This window comes from Lampris incognitus, chromosome 2 (assembly GCF_029633865.1).
Source record: "Lampris incognitus isolate fLamInc1 chromosome 2, fLamInc1.hap2, whole genome shotgun sequence".
Classification (NCBI taxonomy): domain Eukaryota; kingdom Metazoa; phylum Chordata; class Actinopteri; order Lampriformes; family Lampridae; genus Lampris; species Lampris incognitus.
Window position 1 is genome coordinate 126,170,038 of NC_079212.1, and position 20,209 is coordinate 126,190,246.

At 41.8% G+C, this 20,209-nt stretch overlaps 1 protein-coding gene across 1 annotated transcript in view; it reads left to right on the plus strand.

The window, feature by feature from the left end:
• Positions 1–20,209, plus strand: part of kif5ab (kinesin family member 5A, b) — a 157,421-nt gene that overhangs the window by 122,508 nt on the left and 14,704 nt on the right. The window contains exons 25-28 of the mRNA XM_056301645.1: positions 1,447–1,714; positions 2,590–2,651; positions 12,166–12,193; positions 12,791–12,903. Coding sequence (XP_056157620.1) covers positions 1,447–1,714; positions 2,590–2,651; positions 12,166–12,193; positions 12,791–12,890 — 458 coding nt within the window. The 3' untranslated portion in view covers positions 12,891–12,903. The remainder of the gene's footprint in view (positions 1–1,446; positions 1,715–2,589; positions 2,652–12,165; positions 12,194–12,790; positions 12,904–20,209) is intronic.

Consider the following 20,209-nt stretch of genomic DNA (forward strand, 5'->3'; position numbering starts at 1 on the left):
AGAACCTCCTCCCAACAGTGAAGCATGGTGGTGCAAATGTGAAGGTCTGGGGCTGCTTTTCTGCTTCTGGACGACTCCATATTATCCAAGGAACCATGAATTCTCTGGCATATCAACAAATTCTTGACCAGAATCTCCTGCCATCAGCCAGGGAGTTGAAGCTGGGATGAAAATGGATTGTGCAACAAGATAATGACCCAAAGCATTCCAGTAAAACTACAAAGGCATGGCTTCAGAGAAAGAGGATTCGTACTCTGGATAGGCCCAGTCAAAGTCCGGACCTTAATCCAATTGAAATGTTGTGGCGAGACCTGAAGAAGTTGGCACATACCAGATGTCCCTCCAACCTCTCTCAACTGGCTGAGTTCTGCAAGGAGGAGTGGGCCAAAATCCCCATAAGCAGATGCGAGTGACTGGTTAGTGGTTACAGAAGATGTTTGGTTGAAGTAATGGCTGCAAAAGGAGGAGCTACTAATACAAGGGTTCACATACTTTTGCACATGTTAAATTTTCAGTTTTTGTGAAATAAACCACCTTTGTTGAATTAAATAATGAAAATATATCGCTTTTTGTGTGTGTGTCCATTATTTGGAAGGTGTGCTTTACAAATTGGGATTTGGATGTATGTGTAATAAGCTTATTTTAATGTTTTGTACAAAAACAGTGACCCTGTCTGGAGGGTTCACAAACTTTCAAGCAGCACTGTATATTTATTAAAAGGTGGAGCCCGGCCATGGCTATACTGAGACAGGGAAGTGTTCCAAACCCTTGTATACACTCTGTGTCATACATGCGTCTCTTATCTTCTCAATTCACCTTATCTGTTTATGCATATACATGCACCCATACCTCTACACACATTCGTACACAACTCCCCTCCCTGACCCTGACCCTGACCCCGACCCCTCCTTTCCTTTTTTTTAAATTATTAATGTCTTTAATTTATACCGCCATAACAACTAACACTTCAGGCTGAAGTAAAGGGTTTTTTTTCCCCCTTTTTTTAAAATTTTTTTTATTTCTTTTTCTTAAATTATCTGTAAACCATATAGGTACAGCTGAAAAAATGAAGAAGAAAAAAACAGTAGGCAAAATTGTGAATCTGGTTGTATAAGTTGTTGAAATTGAAATAAAAACTAAGTTAAAAAAAAGTTAAATGCTTTTCAAAATGATTAAACATCAATTGTTAGTCAATTAAATCAGCAATGCATGGCATGACTGTGTTTACTTTCAGTAAAAGCAATTTAATCTCAGAATGGGTGATTGTAGAGGCTATACAGCATCCAATAATACACACAAATCCAATATGAATAAGATGACTTGATGCTAATTATACAGCTAGGAACTGCACTTATTCATAGCAGGCTAGGCAGAGGTGAAGTAAGGTGCCTTATCCAGTCAGTCAGTCAGTCAGTCAATTAATCCATTTGGTTCTACTACTTCCAGCCAAACCTGTGCGGCCTGGCCAATATACGGCATGCTCTCCTACCAACCCCTTCTTCATACGTGGCTACCATGATCACCCCGTCGCCCTCAGCAGCACTTTCTTCAACAGCAGTAACAGCCAACAAGCCCCACATGCTGAGCCCTCAGCCCCAGAGCCAGCCGATGATGAATCAAGCACCCACCAGGCCAGCACCAACCAGAACAGTCCTATCAAGCAGACTGATTCCCAAAACAATGATACCTGTGACAATGATGCTCTCAACAAAATGTAAGTAGACCGACCACATACTGTCTTTGTAGGGTGAAAGAAAGCTGCTCACACACAGACCACACACATTTACTTAAGTGTTGTACAGTACAGAGACTGGTACATAGTCTCTCAGAACAAGAGCCAACTAATAGGTAGGAGATGCAGACTACTATAAAAATTAATGATGGATGGACTTGTTTGCAGATAGGCAATTAGACAGAGAGACAGACAGATGCACGCATACGCACGCACGCACACACACAGACCCATACACTGTGTATCTCTGCCTTCCACCAAACACATTTTGGTATAGGCCACAACTAAGATAACCCTATTCCCTTGCATCCGCAACCCTGGATTGGAATAAGCAAGCAGAGAGAGCAAACAATTATTAAATTTTACAAAGAAAAACTAAGACACACATCAGCCGATGATTTATTCCCAAATTTCAGTATACAGGAATTATTCATAAGGTGGTGACAATCATGGGTTCAAGTCCATGAATACTGGGATGGCATCCAGTGCTTTACCTGTGCCCTGGTCCATAGGGTTTAGTGGTTGTGCCAGGAAAGGCAGCAGATGTAAAATTTTGCCAAATCATTATGCGGATTGACAAGACCATACCAGATCGGTTGAGACTCCATACGGGATCAGTCAAGGCCTGGGTTAACAACAGCTGCCATTGGTGCTGTGCCCTCACAGGGTACTGATGGAAACTAAAATCTGCTGTGGTGACCCCTGAGAAACAGGGAGCAAGCCGAAAGAAGATAAAGGAATTATTCAAAATATTGATATTTGTATTGGTTCTGTTGATGGGGAGGTACATTTAATAAAGATTAAAGGTTCCTATATTGAATCCCTTTGGCCTTATCCACACTCTACTCTCCATGTAGGCCCCCAGCTGAACCAGTGAACACAACAGAGGAAGCTGCTGAGAGGCTCGACTCAGAAAATGGTGAGCGCCTTTCATAAATTACTGCTGATAAAATCATTCCTAACAAGGCCCACAAGAGAAAATTTGCCTGTTATGAAAATTTCTTCACGATATTTTAGTCCATAATGAAACCTGCTACGCTATCCTCATTGCTTTCAATCTCCAGTTCTTCCCCAAGGCGATCGGTTCCAAATGTCGCCTGTGTATCACAGCTATTATACTTGAATGTCACATTATATACACTCTTTACTGAGTGCCGGTTGTTATGCCAATTCACAGTAATTACCCCTCTGGTGTAATAACAGTTATATATATACTTCTCTTGTCTATCGTTCTGTGGACATGTGCAGTTGAGTTTGAGTAGTCGTGTAATTGGTGTGAAAGTTAGTCTGAGCCTTGACTGTCGGGGTATGAGAGGGCTTCAGTAAACTACTATGGTCCTCTCTTACATTCGTCATACTGTAAAGAGGTTAATACTTAGCAGATGGAAGAAAAAATTAAATGCAATGACTTCTGTTGCATTGTGTTTTGGAGTGTGTTTGTGTGTGTGCGTGCACATGAGTATCCACGCATGCACTTGTCTATTTTTGCTTGTGTCTGTGTTTCAGTCTAGCAACTAAAACCAAGTATTTTTGTGTTTTTACAAAAAATGTTCTTTTACTTGCAGACAGCCTCCTCTCTGTATCAACTTGTGCATTTTTGCTTGAGCCTTTGTGTATTTCACTCTTAAGCACTTGTGTGTGTGTGTGTGTGTGTGTGTGTGTGTGTGTGTGTGTGTGTGTGTGTGTGTACACGTGCATCTTTCTTTACCTTATCTGTCCATCTGTGTGTGTTTACCGACGGTCTGTGTATGTGCCAGATAGCCTCCTCTCCTTGTGTGTGACTTTTATGTCCATCTGTGTGTTTGGCTGCGTGTGTTGCTGTGTGTGTTGTTGTGCAATAGTGCGTGTGTTTATCTACACACTCACCCATCAGTAGCAGGGTACAGAGGAGATAGATGAGGGCTGCAGTGTCATTAGTCACCCAGACAGAGAGTGTGGCCAGATAAACAGGAGGCCCATCTCAGCCTCTGACCCACTGATGACTTCAGCTGGCACCGCCGTGTGACCGTCTCTTACCTTGATCGCTCAACAGACACCGTCAATCCAGTAAAAGCCCCATTTAAACTGGATCTGTTTCACTGGGAGAGGTTCTGCAGTTGAACGTATTATCAATTACGAACACAGTAGCCACATCTTGAGTCCACCATTTTAAAAATCCAGAGAAAGTTATTTAAAGTTTTTCAGAAAAAAACTGAAGTCATCAGATAATGTTTGAATGTATATAATTTTATAATACATTACAATTTATGCAGCCAACACACAAGCGCGAGACACACTTTAACAGCTTGGGTTGGCAATGAGTAGTTGTTTGAGGGAAATCTAAAGGGATCCTTGGTCCCATTTAAAATGGTCCTCTAGAATTTCTCCATGTAATGTAATCCATTATCCAAACCACTTATCCTACACAGGGTCGCGGGGATGCTGGAGCCTATCCCAGCAGTCACTGGACGGCAGGCGGAGAGACCCTGGACAGGCCGCCAGGCCATCGCAAGGCTGACACATTCACATCTAGGGACAATGTAATAAACTAAGAATAACTCTTACGGGACTTCTCCTAGGTCAGAAAGTACCAAAAAAATCTCAGCCAATACCCCATACTCTCAATTTCCAGCTGTTTACATGCAGTTTTTTTTCTCTTTTCTTTGTTACAGTAGGTCCTTTTGAATCAGTAAGAGCTCCTGTAAAGCAGTTGCTTTTGTTAGCTGTCAAAATCAAATTTTGTTTCTACCTCTGCAGCTATGCCAGAGAGAGTACTTTGAGCCACCATGTAATCAGTGGTGCATGAGCTCCCCTGATAATGGCCAACAAATCAAATAGAAGCAGAGAGGCTGAGTAAAGTGCCAGCTAATGAATTTATGCCAGAAGAAAACTGGAAACACACACACACAAACACACCTTGTTTGCCTGACATTTCTTGATCCCCCACATCAGAGCTGGCCTTGGCATAGTTGGTGTCCAAGGCCAAACTTTGGCTGGCGCCTCCACCCCAGCCCATACCATGATCTGCCCACCAACCCTTCACCTCCCCAATATGCCAACCACTGAGGCCACTGTGCCAACTAACATCCTATGTCTGCACATCACAATCAAGATAAAGGTTCCTGTCTTAAGAATTTGATTTACTTTGGTAATATATGGAAAAGCCATATAAAAAATAAAACTGCGCAAAAGAATAAACAATATTAACCAGAATAAAATGTTAAAAACAGCTTGTGTGTTTGCTAATAGAAATGATTAAAAAATTATGTCAAACACAAAAAACAGCTATGGAATAAAAACTGTATTTTACATGCAGTCAAAACAACAAGAAATTATGGCAGGGTGTGTTGAGGTAGAAAGGGGCAGAGTGGCCCAGGATTTGCAGGGATAGAGGGACCAAAACATTTAAGAAATTAATCTGGAGAGAGGAAAGGAGAAAATCATTGCACCTGTCATGATAAATAGGAGAAGCAGTTGCAGTTACACTCAGCCAATAAAAGCCCAAAGCACATTTTCATAATGCTTGCTGAACCCCAAGCAATTTCAAGACGTTTTTCACTCTGTAATGCTAAGTATAGCCAACACATTTTTGCATGCAAATATCAAGTGATGTATCTGAATTCAGTACTGTCATCTTATCGCACCTTGTCAACCCTGATCCTTAAGCATAAAACTTTTAATTCGTTTAACTACAAAGAAGCCAAAAAGTCACTATATCATTTCATTGCTCACACTCATGTCAAAATCTTGGAAAAGGTCATTTTAAATCTGCACATTTTCCAAAGGTCTTTACAAATATGCACAGACATGTTAGGTCATATATATGTATATGTATATGTATATATATATATATATATATATATATATATATATACATACATACATACACACACACACACACACACACACACACACACACATATATATATATATATATATATATATATATATATATACAGTGCATCCGGAAAGTATTCACACCCCTTCACTTTCCCCACATTTTGTTATGTTACAGCCTTATTCCAAAATGGATTAAATTCCTTTTTTTTTCTCATCAATCTACACACAATACCCCATAATGACAAAGTGAAAAAGGTTTTGTAGAAATTTTTGCAAATTTATTAAAAATAAAAAACTGAAATATTGCATGTACATAAGTATTCACGCCCTTTGCTATGACACTCAAAATTGAGCTCAGGTTCATCCTGTTTCCACTGATCATCCTTGAGATGTTTCTACATCTTGATTGGAGTCCGCCTGTAGTAAATTCAATTGATTGGACATGATTTGGAAATGCACACACCTGTCTATATAAGGTCCCACTGTTGACAGTGCATGTCAGAGCAGAAACCAAGCCATGAAGTCAAAGGAATTGTCTGTGGACCTCCGAGACAGGATTGTATCGAGGCACAGATCTGGGGAAGGGTACAAAAAAAATTCTACAGCTTTGAAGGTCCCGAAGAGCACAGTGGTCTCCATCATTCATAAATGGAAGAAGTTTGGATCCACCAGGACTCTTCCTAGAACTGGCTGCCCAGCCAAACTGAGCAATCGGGGGAGAAGGGCCTTGGTCAGGGAGGTGACTAAGAACCTGATGGTCACTGACAGAGCTCCAGCGTTCCTCTGTGGAGATGGGAGAACCTTCCAGAAGGACAACCATCTCTGCAGCACTCCACCAATCAGGCCTTTATGGTAGAGTGGCCAGACGGAAGCCTCTGCTCAGTAAAAGGCACATGACAGCCCGCTTGGAGTTTGCCAGAAAGCACCTAAAGGACTCTCAGACCATGAGAAACAAGATTCTCTGATCTGATGAAACCAAGATTGAACTCTTTGGCCTGAATGCCAAACGTCACGTCTGGAGGAAACCAGGCACCTCTCATCACCTTGCTAATACCATCCCTACAGTGAAGCATGGTGGTGGCAGCATCATGCTGTGGGGATGTTTTTCAGTGGCAGGAACTGGGAGACTAGTTAGGATCGAGGGAAAGATGAATGGAGCAAAGTACAGAGAGATCCTTGATGAAAACCTGCTCCAGAGCACTCAGGACCTCTGACTGGGGCGAAGGTTTACCTTTCAACACGACAACGACCCTAAGCACACAGCCAAGACAATGAAGGGGTGGCTTCGGGACAAGTCTGTGAATGTCCTTGAGTGGCCCAGCCAGAGCCCAGACTTGAACTCCATTGAACATCTCTGGAAAGACCTGAAAGCAGCAATGCTCCCCATCTAACCTTACAGAGCTCAAGAGGATCTGCAGAGAAGAATGGGAGAAATACCCCCAATATAGGTGTGCCAAGCTTGTAGCTTCATACCCAAGAAGACTTGAGGCTGTAATCGCTGCCAAGGGTGCCTCAACCAAGTACTGAGTAAAGGGTGTGAATACTTACGTACATGCAATATTTCAGTTTAAAATTTTTAAAAATTTCTACAAAACCTTTTTCGCTTTGTCATTATGGGGTATTGTATGTAGATTTATGAGAAAAAAAGGAATTTAATCCATTTTGGAATAAGGCTGTAACATAACAAAATGTGGGGAAAGTGAAGGGGTGTGAATACTTTCCGGATGCACTGTATATAATCCATTGAGTCAAGTAAATTCCTTGATATATATTTATATATATATATATATATATATATATATATATATATATATACTCATTGGCCACTTTATTAGGTACACCTTGCTGGTACCGGGTTGGACCCCCTTTTGCCTTCAGAACTGCCTTAATCCTTCGTGGCATAGATTCAACAAGGTACTGGAAACATTCCTCAGAGAGTTTGGTCCATATTGACATGATAGCATCACGCAGTTGCTGCAGATTTGTCGGCTGCACATCCATGATGCGAATCTCCCGGTCCACTACATCCCAAAGGTGCTCTATTGGATTGAGATCTGGTGACTGTGGAGGCCATTTGAGTACAGTGAACTCATTGTCATGTTCAAGAAACCAGTCTGAGAGGATTCGAGCTTTATGACATGGCGCGTTATCCTGCTGGAAGTAGCCATCAGAAGATGGGAACACTGTGGTCATAAAGGGATGGACATGGTCAGCAACAATACTCAGGTAGGCTGTGGCGTTGACACGATGCTCAATTGGTACTAAGGGGCCCAAAGTGTGCCAAGAAAATATCCCCCACACCATTACACCACCACCACCAGCCTGAACCGTTGATACAAGGCAGGATGGATCCATGCTTTCATGTTGTTGACGCCAAATTCTGACCCTACCATCCGAATGTTGCAGCGGAAATCGAGACTCATCAGACCAGGCAACGTTTTTCCAATCTTCTATTGTCCAATTTTGGTGAGCCTGTGCGAATTGTAAGCTCAGTTTCCTGTTCTTAGCTGACAGGAGTGGCACCCGGTGTGGTCTTCTGCTGCTGTAGCCCATCTGCCTCAAGGTTCGACGTGTTGTGCGTTCAGAGATGCTCTTCTGCATACCTCAGTTGTAATGAGTGGTTATTTGAGTTACTGTTGCCTTTCTATCAGCTCGAACCAGTCTGGCCATTCTCCTCTGACCTCTGACATCAACAAGGCATTTTCGCCCACAGAACTGCCACTCACTGGATATTTTCTCTTTTTCAGACCATTCTCTGTAAACCCTAGAGATGGTTGTGCGTGAAAATCCCAGTAGATCAGCAGTTTCTGCAATGCTCAGACCAGCCCGTCTGGCACCAACAACCATGCCACGTTCAAAGTCACTTAAATCACCTTTCTTCCCCATTCTGATGCTCGGTTTGAACTGCAGCAGATCGTCTTGACCATGTCTACATGCCTAAATGCATTGAGTTGCTGCCATGTGATTGGCTGATTAGAAATTTGCGTTAATGAGCAGTTGGACGGGTGTGCCTAATAAAGTGGCCGGTGAGTGTATATATATATATAGATACACTACCGTTCAAAAGTTTGGGATCACATTGAAATGTCCATATTTTTGAAGGAAAAGCACTGTACTGTTCAATGAAGATAACTTTAAACTAGTCTTAACTTTAAAGAAATACACTCTATACATTGCTAATGTGGTAAATGACTATTCTAGCTGCAAATGTCTGGTTTTTGGTGCAATATCTACATAGGTGTATAGAGGCCCATTTCAAGCAACTATCACTCCAGTGTTCTAATGGTACAATGTGTTTGCTCATTGGCTCAGAAGGCTAATTGATGATTAGAAAACCCTTGTGCAATCATGTTCACACATCTGAAAACAGTTTAGCTCGTTACAGAAGCTACAAAACTGACCTTCCTTTGAGCAGATTGAGTTTCTGGAGCATCACATTTGTGGGGTCAATTAAACGCTCAAAATGGCCAGAAAAAGAGAACTTTCATCTGAAACTCGACAGTCTATTCTTGTTCTTAGAAATGAAGGCTATTCCATGCGAGAAATTGCTAAGAAATTGAAGATTTCCTACACCGGTGTGTACTACTCCCTTCAGAGGACAGCACAAACAGGCTCTAACCAGAGTAGAAAAAGAAGTGGGAGGCCGCGTTGCACAACTGAGCAAGAAGATAAGTACATTAGAGTCTCTAGTTTGAGAAACAGACGCCTCACAGGTCCCCAACTGGCATCTTCATTAAATAGTACCCGCAAAACACCAGTGTCAACATCTACAGTGAAGAGGCGGCTGCGGGATTCTGGGCTTCAGGGCAGAGTGGCAAAGAAAAAGCCATATCTGAGACTGACCAATAAAAGAAAAAGATTAAGATGGGCAAAAGAACACAGACATTGGACAGAGGAAGACTGGAAAAAAGTGTTGTGGATGGATGAATCCAAGTTTGAGGTGTTTGGATCACAAAGAAGAACGTTTGTGAGACGCAGAACAAATGAAAAGATGCTGGAAGAATGCCTGACGCCATCTGTTAAGCATGGTGGAGGTAATGTGATGGTCTGGGGTTGCTTTGGTGCTGGTAAGGTGGGAGATTTGTACAGGGTAAAAGGGATTCTGAATAAGGAAGGCTATCACTCCATTTTGCAACGCCATGCCATACCCAGTGGACAGCGCTTGATTGGAGCCAATTTCATCCTACAACAGGACAATGACCCTAAACACACCTCCAAATTGTGCAAGAACTATTTAGAGCAGAAGCAGGCAGCTGGTATTCTATCGGTAATGGAGTGGCCAGCGCAGTCACCAGATCTGAACCCCATTGAGCTGTTGTGGGAGCAGCTTGACCGTATGGTACGCAAGAAGTGCCCATCCAACCAATCCAACTTGTGGGAGCTGCTTCTGGAAGCGTGGGGTGCAATTTCTCCAGATTACCTCAACAAATTAACAGCTAGAATGCCAAAGGTCTGCAATGCTGTAATTGCTGCAAATGGAGGATTCTTTGACGAAAGCAAAGTTTGATGTAAAAAAAATCTTATTTCAAATACAAATCATTATTTCTAACCTTGTCAATGTCTTGACTCTATTTTCTATTCATTTCACAACATATGGTGGTGAATAAGTGTGACTTTTCATGGAAAACACAAAATAGTTTGGGTGATCCCAAACTTTTGAACGGTAGTGTATATATATAGATATATATATATAGATATATCCAACCATGAGTCTCAAGCATGAAGAGCTGGACTGCATCAGGCCCTGATAAAATCCACGCCTATTGGCTGAAGAAGTTAACAGCACTCCATGAATGTCTGGCAACACAGATGAACCAGCTGCTAACACCAGGGTTTCACCCTGACTGGCTCACACAGGGGAGAACAATACTGATCATGAAGGATCCCCATCTTCAGGATACAACACCTTCAAACTACCAGTCGATAACCTGCCTCTCTACAACATGGAAGATCCTGTCAGGCATCATAGCAGCTAAGCTGAATGGGCACATTAGTCAATACATGAGCGAAAATCATATAAGGGAATTGGGAACAACACCAGAGGGTCAAAGCATCAGCTACTGGTTGATAGAGCAGTCTACCAAGACTCTTAAGATCAGACAGACCAATCTGAGCACAGGCCAACAATTCAATGCCTCACACATGTTTACTGGAGTGCTTGGCACTATGCAAAGCCAACAGAACACTAATAGCCTTAATCAATTACTCAATGCAGCACTGGAAAACAACAATAGAGGCCAACTCAAAGACAATTGCACAGGTAACCGTCAAATATGGCATATACCGGGGGATGCGCTGTCCCCTCTGTTGTTCTGCATAGGCCTGAACCCCTTCAGTCAGATCATCACAAAGAGTGGATATGGATACAGGTTCAAAAGTGGAGTTATCATAGGCCACCTCCTATAAATGGATGACATCAAGCTGTATGCCAGGAATGAGTGAGACAATGACTCGCTGATCCATCTCAGCAGGCTCTACAGCGACGACATCGGGATGTCATTCAGACAGGACAAGTGCGGTCAAATGGTGGCAAAAAGAGGAAAGGTGGTGAATACTGAAGGGGTTGTATTACTAGATGGCAGGATAACAGACATACAGGACAGTTGCAAGTATCTGGGTATTTATTCTACAGGCAAATGGAAACCAAAGGGAGGCAGCAAGGAGGTCAGCTACAGCCAAATACCTCCAGAGAGTGAGACAGGGCCTTAGAAGCCATCTCAATGAGAAGAATAAGATCCAAGCCATCAACACATATGCCATACCAGTCATCAGTTATCTGGTGAAATAATAAGCTGGCCAAAGGAGGAGGTAAAGGCCACAGATATCAGGGCACAGAAACTTCTCACGATGCACAGAAGGCTCCACCCGAAGTCCAGCAGCCTGAGACTTAACGATAAGTGAAAAGATGGGGGCCGAGGGTTAGTGAGTGTCAGGGCCAGAATGAGACAAGGAACATATACAAGTACATCAGAAAGAGGGCCCCCATAGGATGAGCTGCTGAGTGAGTACCTGAGGCAGCAGAAGACAGAGTAGGGAGGAAGAATGGGTATCATGGAAGACTAAGCCCCTCAATGGGACGTACCATTGAAAGATAGAATACGTGGCCGATATCGAGAAATCCTGCCACTGAAGGACAACACAGAGGCTCAGATCATAGCAGCACAAAAACAGGCACTCGGCACCAGATCAGTTGAGGCAGGGGTCTACCACAACAGACAAGACCCAAGATGTAGGCTGTGTAGTAGTAATAGTAGTTTTTATAGTTGTAGCTCCACTACTAGAAAAGTGCAGTAATAGTATAGCAGTCCCCTGCTACACTGTTGTTTGTTGTTGTGTGTTGTTGCTGTGCTTTTTTCCTTTATCCTCTTCTCTATTGAGCTTGACTTTATAAAAGTCCCCGACATAGCGATGCTTACTTTCACACCCACCTCTCAACTTCTCACTCCCAAGCCATTCATTTTAAATGGCTTTGAGCTATTACACTTAATCCCACATACTTTGTCTTTGATAAATCTGCTTTTGTGTAACACACACAGACACACACACACACACACACACACTTCTCACTGTGCACCTGCTTGCCTGCCTGCTTACACACTTTTATGTGTCCACAGGAAACACAACAGATATCAATGATAACAGGTAAGACTGGCACACCATCACTGATTAGCACACAATCCCATGTTTAGGTTGTTGTCTCCTTCATGTAGGCCTTCCTATTGCCTGACCTCTAGGAACCTCAAAAATGTCAGTGTATCAAGAAAAGAGATTGATTTTTCTAGTTTATTTCCTTTTTTTTCTTTTACTGTGTATTACCAACAGTTTTGCTTGGTTTCAAGGCTATGATATGTTTGGTATTCATAGAAGATGCCAGCTGTTCCAGATTGGGCAAAACAATTTAAAACTTCCCCAAGGGAGATTAAAAAAATAATAATTATATGTCTACCTTCCGTTTTGAATTTACGATTATGTCTGACAATAGCCTATAAAGAGACAACATGGCTCCTGTTGCATGTTTATGACTTATTGAATATTAATATGTTGATTTGTTTTTACACTCTTTTGTCAAAAAAATTAACATTGGCCGCTATCGCTGCTTTTCCCTCCGCACTACTGTGGCTCCCCGAACCACTGCTGCCCTCTTGTGGGTGTCACTGTCACTGCACTTGTTGCTGCGGCCCCGGTTGTTGGCGATGATGATGATGGTGGTATATGATGCTGGTGGTGTATTGCATACAGCGTGTGTCTGAGTGTGAGTTCTGTGTCCAGAAGTCACATCTGTGATAACCATGACCCAGCCAAACTCTATGACCTGCACACCGAGGCTTCCCCCAGCTAATGACCCACAGCAGGTTTGACCCTTTTCTAATGCTTTTTTTTTCCAAGTCAAGTGTCACAATCGCTCAGTGTCTTCAGTCAACCAATCAAAGCCTTGGTCCACTGATCCACAAGCATACCCTATTCATAACAGATATGAAAACAGTGAACCGCTGCAGGCGTGTTTCATTTCAAATGATTACATGCAGCACATCAATTGCCAAATGTGACACCGCCATAGTGGTTGCAGCATTGGCCCAAAGGGTTAAATTAGATGTATGATCTCAATGCTACCTGTTCAAACTCCCAAGCTGTGAAAACTTGGCCCAAGGAAGGGAATGGGTAATGTGTTATCTTCCCTTAAAACCTACCACCATAATGCCTTTTACGAAGGCAGTTTATCCCCGAGTGATGTCATGTTTTTTAGTCAAGTGTGACCATTGCCAACAGTTCTGTATACTTTATAGTGAACCCTTTTTCCGGAATGATTCTATATTTGTTTTCTCAGAGATGTATAGTATTTTAAAATGAAACCCTACATTGTAAGGCTTCAGCTGGTCTCATATCAGTATTTTTTGAGCTCTTGAATAAATCCATTCTCAGGATCAGGGATTGAAATTTAATATATGATATTGCTCTTAGTAGGACCCATACAGAAAGGGATATCTATGGGGGAAAAGCGTAAGCATTTGGGTTTTACATTCCTACCACAATGTTTTATACTCACAGGGGATTTGTTTGGTGTCCTTTTTTTTTTTTGATTACATGTAATCTGGTCAAAACGTAGGCATGCAGAGCGTCTGCACTGAGAGTGTCTAATCTAATTGAAGTTACATTTATTTGGCCCACCAGTGTTGTGATGCAGTTCTAAGCTCAACACTAACCTGACCCGTGTTGTAATTTATAGAAAACTGTCCGGTAATTTGCCAGGGGTCAAAACCCATAGACCAGCCATGTAATGCATGCTTTGATATGAAAGGGTTATCATTTAGGAAAAGGAAAGAACAAAGGATAAAGTTTTCTGCAGAATCAATATAAGCTTTGCACAGTGTGGCTGAAGTTTAGTCTATAAGAAGGAAGTCTAAATGTGGCCCCAGTGTGTTCCCTACCATTTTCTAATACACTGGCTCACAGAAAAGAGACCAGAACTAAAACGCTTCTCGACTCCTTCCTTATGGCAGCATTAGCTTGACTCAGTGTGTCGTCTCTTTCCTGACTCTTTCTTCTGGCTCGATGCATTTTGCCTGTCTCTCTCACTTTCCGTCTCCCTCTATCTGCTGTTCTCACTTGGTCTGTATCTTTTGTTTCTTTTTGTCTCTCTTCTCTCCAGGTGGCTCTTTCCTAAGAGGTGTCTTCTGTAAATTTGCATGCAGCTACTCATTGTCCTTGCAACCCTCCCTCTCCCGTCCTAACCCCTACTGAAAAGACTTCTACAGCTTATTCGGTTTCAATGAATCTTTGCGCAATCTTTGCGCAGAATTGAAACACAAATTAGTCGCAATCCCGTTACCTGGTTTTCGGTGACGTTAACAGTCGCTATGTTTGCAGGACTGCTGCATGGAAAAACATCCGAGAGAAAACTAGAAATGGGTCGATAGCGTTTACTTGCTATTAGAGAACTCTGACAATGCTGTTTCCATTGATCTCTTTTCGCATGGTTTCTTTATAGTCTCTTTTATGTGATATTTTTGGTATTTTCATTCGATCTTTTTCTCGCAGCCACTATATATATGCATCAAAATAGTTTGATTGAAATGCAGCATACGCTTATCTCTGGCCTCCTCTACCTTTCGCACTTATTTTGCTGGTGATGTATTGGGTACATGGGAGTCATAAAGAACTATAGCAACTACTATCATCTTACATAGTAGAAGAGGCAGCTTAACCATATCAGTCCAAGCCGTCTCCTTAATAGTTTGAATAAAAAGAGACGTCATCTGCGAAGAGGAGGTTGGGGGTGAGGAAGGTGTAGTGCTATCTGTGATCACTGCGGTGTGCCATTTGGCTCGGTGAACAAGTCAAAATGAAGGCACAGCTGCACTGTCAGAAGTAATGACAGCGTTTTATTGATTTATAATACAGTGAATTTATCTGCAACACTTTATTTGCCTGGCCCATTTTCCTCTTCCAGGCTTTTGGCTACAACTGTAATTACTTTGGCCTTGGCCTCTTTGGGACCTATTGTTAAATTCATGAGCACACACACACACACACACATGAGGAAACCACTATTTAGTAAATGAGCAGTTACATTACAGTCAATACAACGAAACATTATTATAACAAAAATAATACAATGAAACATCTCCATAGACCAGGTACATGGAATATATTTTAAGGCAATATAAATGGGAAATTCCACACACACAAAAAATACTTTATCAAAATCAAAAGCAATGATTTTGATGGCAAGTTTCCAACCAAAAGTCCCCAATATATCACCACCATAACAGGGTGTTAACAAAAGGGAATAGTCACTGAATGGAACACACACACACACGTATTATGCAAGCATACACATAGTCTCTCTCTCTCTCTCTCTCTCTCTCTCTCTCTCTCTCTCTCTCTCTCTCTCTCTCTCTCTCTCTCACACACACACACACACACAGATCAGCGAACTGTAGAACAAAGTGGGATTATGTACTTGTAATCCTTCAGGATTAAGTTGTACAAGTTTTTGTATGAGGATATATTTGAGATCCATAAATCCATATTTATACCCCCTTTTTATTCCTGTTATTCCCTTGATAATACTGGTTAGCCAAACCTGTCTTTAAAATTGGCATTTCATTTCTATGATTCCCTTTACTGTATCTGAAGTCTAAGATCACCAGTGTTGTTTCTACCCTATCTCACTGCTTACTCTTTTTTTTCTTTTTTCTTTTTTTTTAACCTGTAAAAAATTACCAACATCCACTGTCTGTCTTGGATTTGAGCTTTCCAGTCAGGGTTATGTGATCTAAGCGCATGGAAGGGTATAAAATAGAGCGGGGAAACAAAACTTTTAGGAAACGTGTAGCAACTATTTTTATACTGCCAGTTTTGGGGAAAATGATTTAGATTGACTATTTGTTTTATTCATAATGTTATCCGTTTGCTATTTAATCTTTATTTATAGCCGTTATGGCATGTAATGTGTTTATGTTTATTCTTATTTCCCAAATGTCTTTGTGTTGAAGTTGATTATTACAATGCAGAGTGCTACATGTATGTAGAAGTAGGTGTTAAGAACTGTATGTCACTTTGTCATTGAAAATAGAAAATAAGCACAGCTGCCACTTCAAAATGTATTTATCAAGAAATCACTGATCCTTTTCTTGTCTCTGCAGACCACCTCATATTGTAACCAAAGCTTTGTAGGCAGCTGTCAGGGAGTTGTGTAGAGAAAGTCTTGCTATGTGGATGGCATATATACGTTTTTGTTTTTTTTTTGCTAGATGTTGTAGAACAATGTATGGAACGTTCCAGCATATATACATTGAACATATTGATGAGATCAACCATGGGGTTACTTTGGATTATCAAGACATATCAGGTGGAAATGCAATCTTATCTCTCAGATAAGATAAGCACACACACACACGCATATGTACTCGCGCGCACACACACGACATCATGTGTTCTTTGCTTGATGCAATACCTCATCAGCCAGTGAGGTTGTTGACCTCTGTACTTATCAAGACAGATGTATTACATACAGATGCAGGGTATCAGACAGGGGATGTGTTAGCTGGTGACTATCCGACTGTCTCATGGATTTAAAGAGACACGCCGGTGGTCGGTCCCATCACCGTGGTAACCCCACCTCCTCTTAACCTCCTGATCAGACAGTCAGGATGAGAGGGCCCAAGGTGCCCATGAGGGGCCATTGTGGGACGGTGAGTGTGTGTGAGCATGTCCGTCCGTCTGCATATGTGAGTTTAAGTCTGTGTGTAGTGTATGTGTGCACGGAAGAGACTATTTGTGTGTGTGTTTGGAGTGTGTTTTCCTCGGGGATGCCTTTTAAAAACATTTAATTTTTCCCTTTGTCTTGTTATGAGGCTGATTAGCATCGCAGAAAGCACTTTTACATATTTTCTTAATGATGTCCCTCTCATTATATTTTTAGATCTCCCAAAACCTCTCCCTTAAATCATCTTGTACTGTACTTGTAGAAATCGAACCTGCTCCTAAGGGTCTTAAAAAGGTCATTGAACTGAAGAATTGAACTGCATTGACTTAAACGCTATACATCATTGAAAGTCAGCGTATTTATAGTAAGTAACCCATAAAACCCATGACTCACATGTGAATGGCATTCATTATCAAAGCATCACTCAATACAGAGTGCAAGAAACAACCTTTCCACTCTTCTGCTGACGTGCACTATGTTTGTGTACTGGCCTGTTTCAAATTAAACGTTTGAAGGTGAGATCCCAGAGTCTTATTGATCTATTTGTCTTCCTATAAAACCAATCGGAAAATAGACTTGGGCATATAACAGTATAGAAGGATATGCTACTGTAGCCCAGTTATGCACGGGAAGAGGTATTAAAAAAAACAGAGTGGATAACAGTGTAGACTTTTAGAAAAGGTGGTCTGTTTGCGAATTGTCTGTTTGTTAGTACATTTGATTGTTGGTTTGTTTATAGCGTGTGATGTAGTGCATGCAGTACATGCCTCTGTAGCTGCTGAAAATAACAGTACTGATATCACATGAAACTTTCAATAAAGGTGATCCTGTCTCTAAATCATCGCATTGTCATCTTTCTTTTCTTTAAAGCTCAGAGCTCATGCCTTTGTCATTGTTATTGTTATTACTATAACCCAAAGGTATATTTCCTAGAGAAAATATGAGGGCTAGCCGCAAGTCTTAGCAAGGTGCTGCTAGGAGGGTGGTTGGTGCTACTAGGACTAAGGGCCCCCACTCTTTTAAGAAATCATTTTCCAGGACTTTTCAGAGACATTTTCCAGGACTTTTTTCCTGATCTACATGACAGCCTTTCCTCAATGAAGGTCATATTAGTCAGTAATTTTTCCCCTTTCCCCCCCCCAATTGTATCCAGCCAATTACTCCATTCTTCCAAGCCCTCCTGGTCGCTGCTCCACCACCTCTGCCAATCCGGGGAGGGCTGCAGACTACCACATGTTTTCTCCAATACATGTGGAGTCGCCAGCCGCTTCTTTTCACCTGACAGTGAGGAGTTTCACATGTCAGAGGAGGCGCTAGTGCAGCGACCAGGACACATACCCACATCCGGCTTCCCACTCGCAGACACAGCCAGTTTTGTCAGTAGGGACACCCGAACAAGTCAGAGGTAACACGGGGATTCGAACCGGCGATCCCTGTGTTATATTAGTCAGTATTACCTATCAGCATAAGCCTCAGTCAAGTCTCTTAATGGACTGTGTACCTGAACGCAACACCCAAACTTCAAGCACCAATGTGCAATCTCAGCAGATAAAAATATGATAAAAAAAAAAAAGATATCAGCTAAAAATCACACTTAAATATGCAATCTCAGCAGGTAAAAACATTATTTCATTATTTAGCTTTGCAATTTTCCATGACCTCAATAATGTTCCCGGGACATTTGATTGGTTTTATAATTTTTGTGTTTTCCTTGATTGGAAAACTAGTCCATACATTTCCAGGTTTTCCAGGAACTCAGTAGGGTATTTAAGTTGTATAGCCACCCGCAGGACATCCCATTATAACCAGAAAATGGCACATAGAAACCTGTGAACAGCCAATCATAGTTAGCCTCAACAAGACTTAACATTCTGCCATTTATTTCTATGACATATAAACAGAAATAAACTAGTTTGAGTCAAGTCAATTTTATTTGTCCTTAGTTTTGGCGAGAATGACAAAGACAAATTGTGGAAACAACATTAGCATACCAGATTCCAGCTAGATCACTGAAAATAATAATATTAATATGTGTTGGACTTGGAACAACTAATGAAAATAGATTGCACTTAGATTTTCAAAGGTGTTTTGTGTTTGTTTTGTTTTTTTGCCCTTTGTGACAGTTTCAATTTATAAGGCGCAAGTTGTTGTAAAGAGGAGCAAACGCAGAGCCAGAGAAGAGAGATTGATTGTGAATGACGGCCAACCAAAACAGATCAATAAGAAAAGAAATGCAGTGTTCAGAGGGAACGGTGTCCTAAGGGTCTTTGACTTTGGCCACTTGACAGTGGATTATTTTTATTTATTTATTTAGCTTTACTTTCTTTTCCTTTTTTTTGCCAATTTTGCTTCACGTTAATCAGTGACATTTCATTTCAAAACAGTCACACAATGGAGGGAATTCTACACTGATGAGCCAAAACAGTATGGCCACCTGCCTAATATGCTGTTTGGTCCTCTGTGCACCACCGTAACAGCGCCAACCCGCCAAGGCATGGACTCCACAAGACCCCTGAAGGCAGATGTGTCAAGCCCGTTCAAACTGGGGGGGGGGGGGGGGGGGGGCTGTTAAGTGCCAGGAGGATTGCCGTGACTTGTACATTGGGGAAACTAAACAGATGCTGGCCAAGAGGATGGGACAACACAGAAGGGCTAACACATTAGGCCAGGACGTCACAGTCTACATCCATCTACAGGCCAGTGGCCACTCTTTCAAGGATGAGGATGTGCACATCCTTGATAGGGAGGAATGCTGGTTTGAACGGGGAGTCAAAGAGGCGATCTATGTTAACAGGGAACGACCATTCGACCATCCCTAAACCGGGGGGGGGGGCTAAGACTACATCTGTCACCAATGCTGTGATTGCAACTATTCCACAATCCTCTGAATAGTATGCATGGCCATTGTAACTAATTAATGGTCACAGCAATTTGCATATGAAACTGATCATTGGTTTCGGCCATTATGCAGTTGTGCTGTTTATAAGGTTTGGAGGTACCTGCAGTCAGTTTAGACTGACAAAGTCACTTGAATGAGTGATGAAACGTTCCTCCCACTAAACGTTGTGTCCAGATGAACTGATTCAGCTTTCTGGGAGTCAAACATATTCTTCTAATTATGTGATAGATCATACCTAAAAAAAGTCACACACGCCCTTTCCCTAGGGTAGTGGTTTCTTCCAAAAGTTTCAGGATGAAATCGGTTCGCAACAGCAAGTGCATACGCATCAATGCTGGAGGAGATGTAGGCCCTACATCTCCTCCAGCAGGCTACAGCTTAACGGTGTGTTGCTGAAGGGTTTCAGGGTTCGAATTATAAACTCAGCTTCTTGGGGGTCTCCAAAAACAGGGCAAAAAAAATGTACGCATGCGCTCAATTCATGCCCACACAGCGATGGGACTTTTTTTATTACAGTGTATGACTGGATAAGCACTGACACGAGCACCGT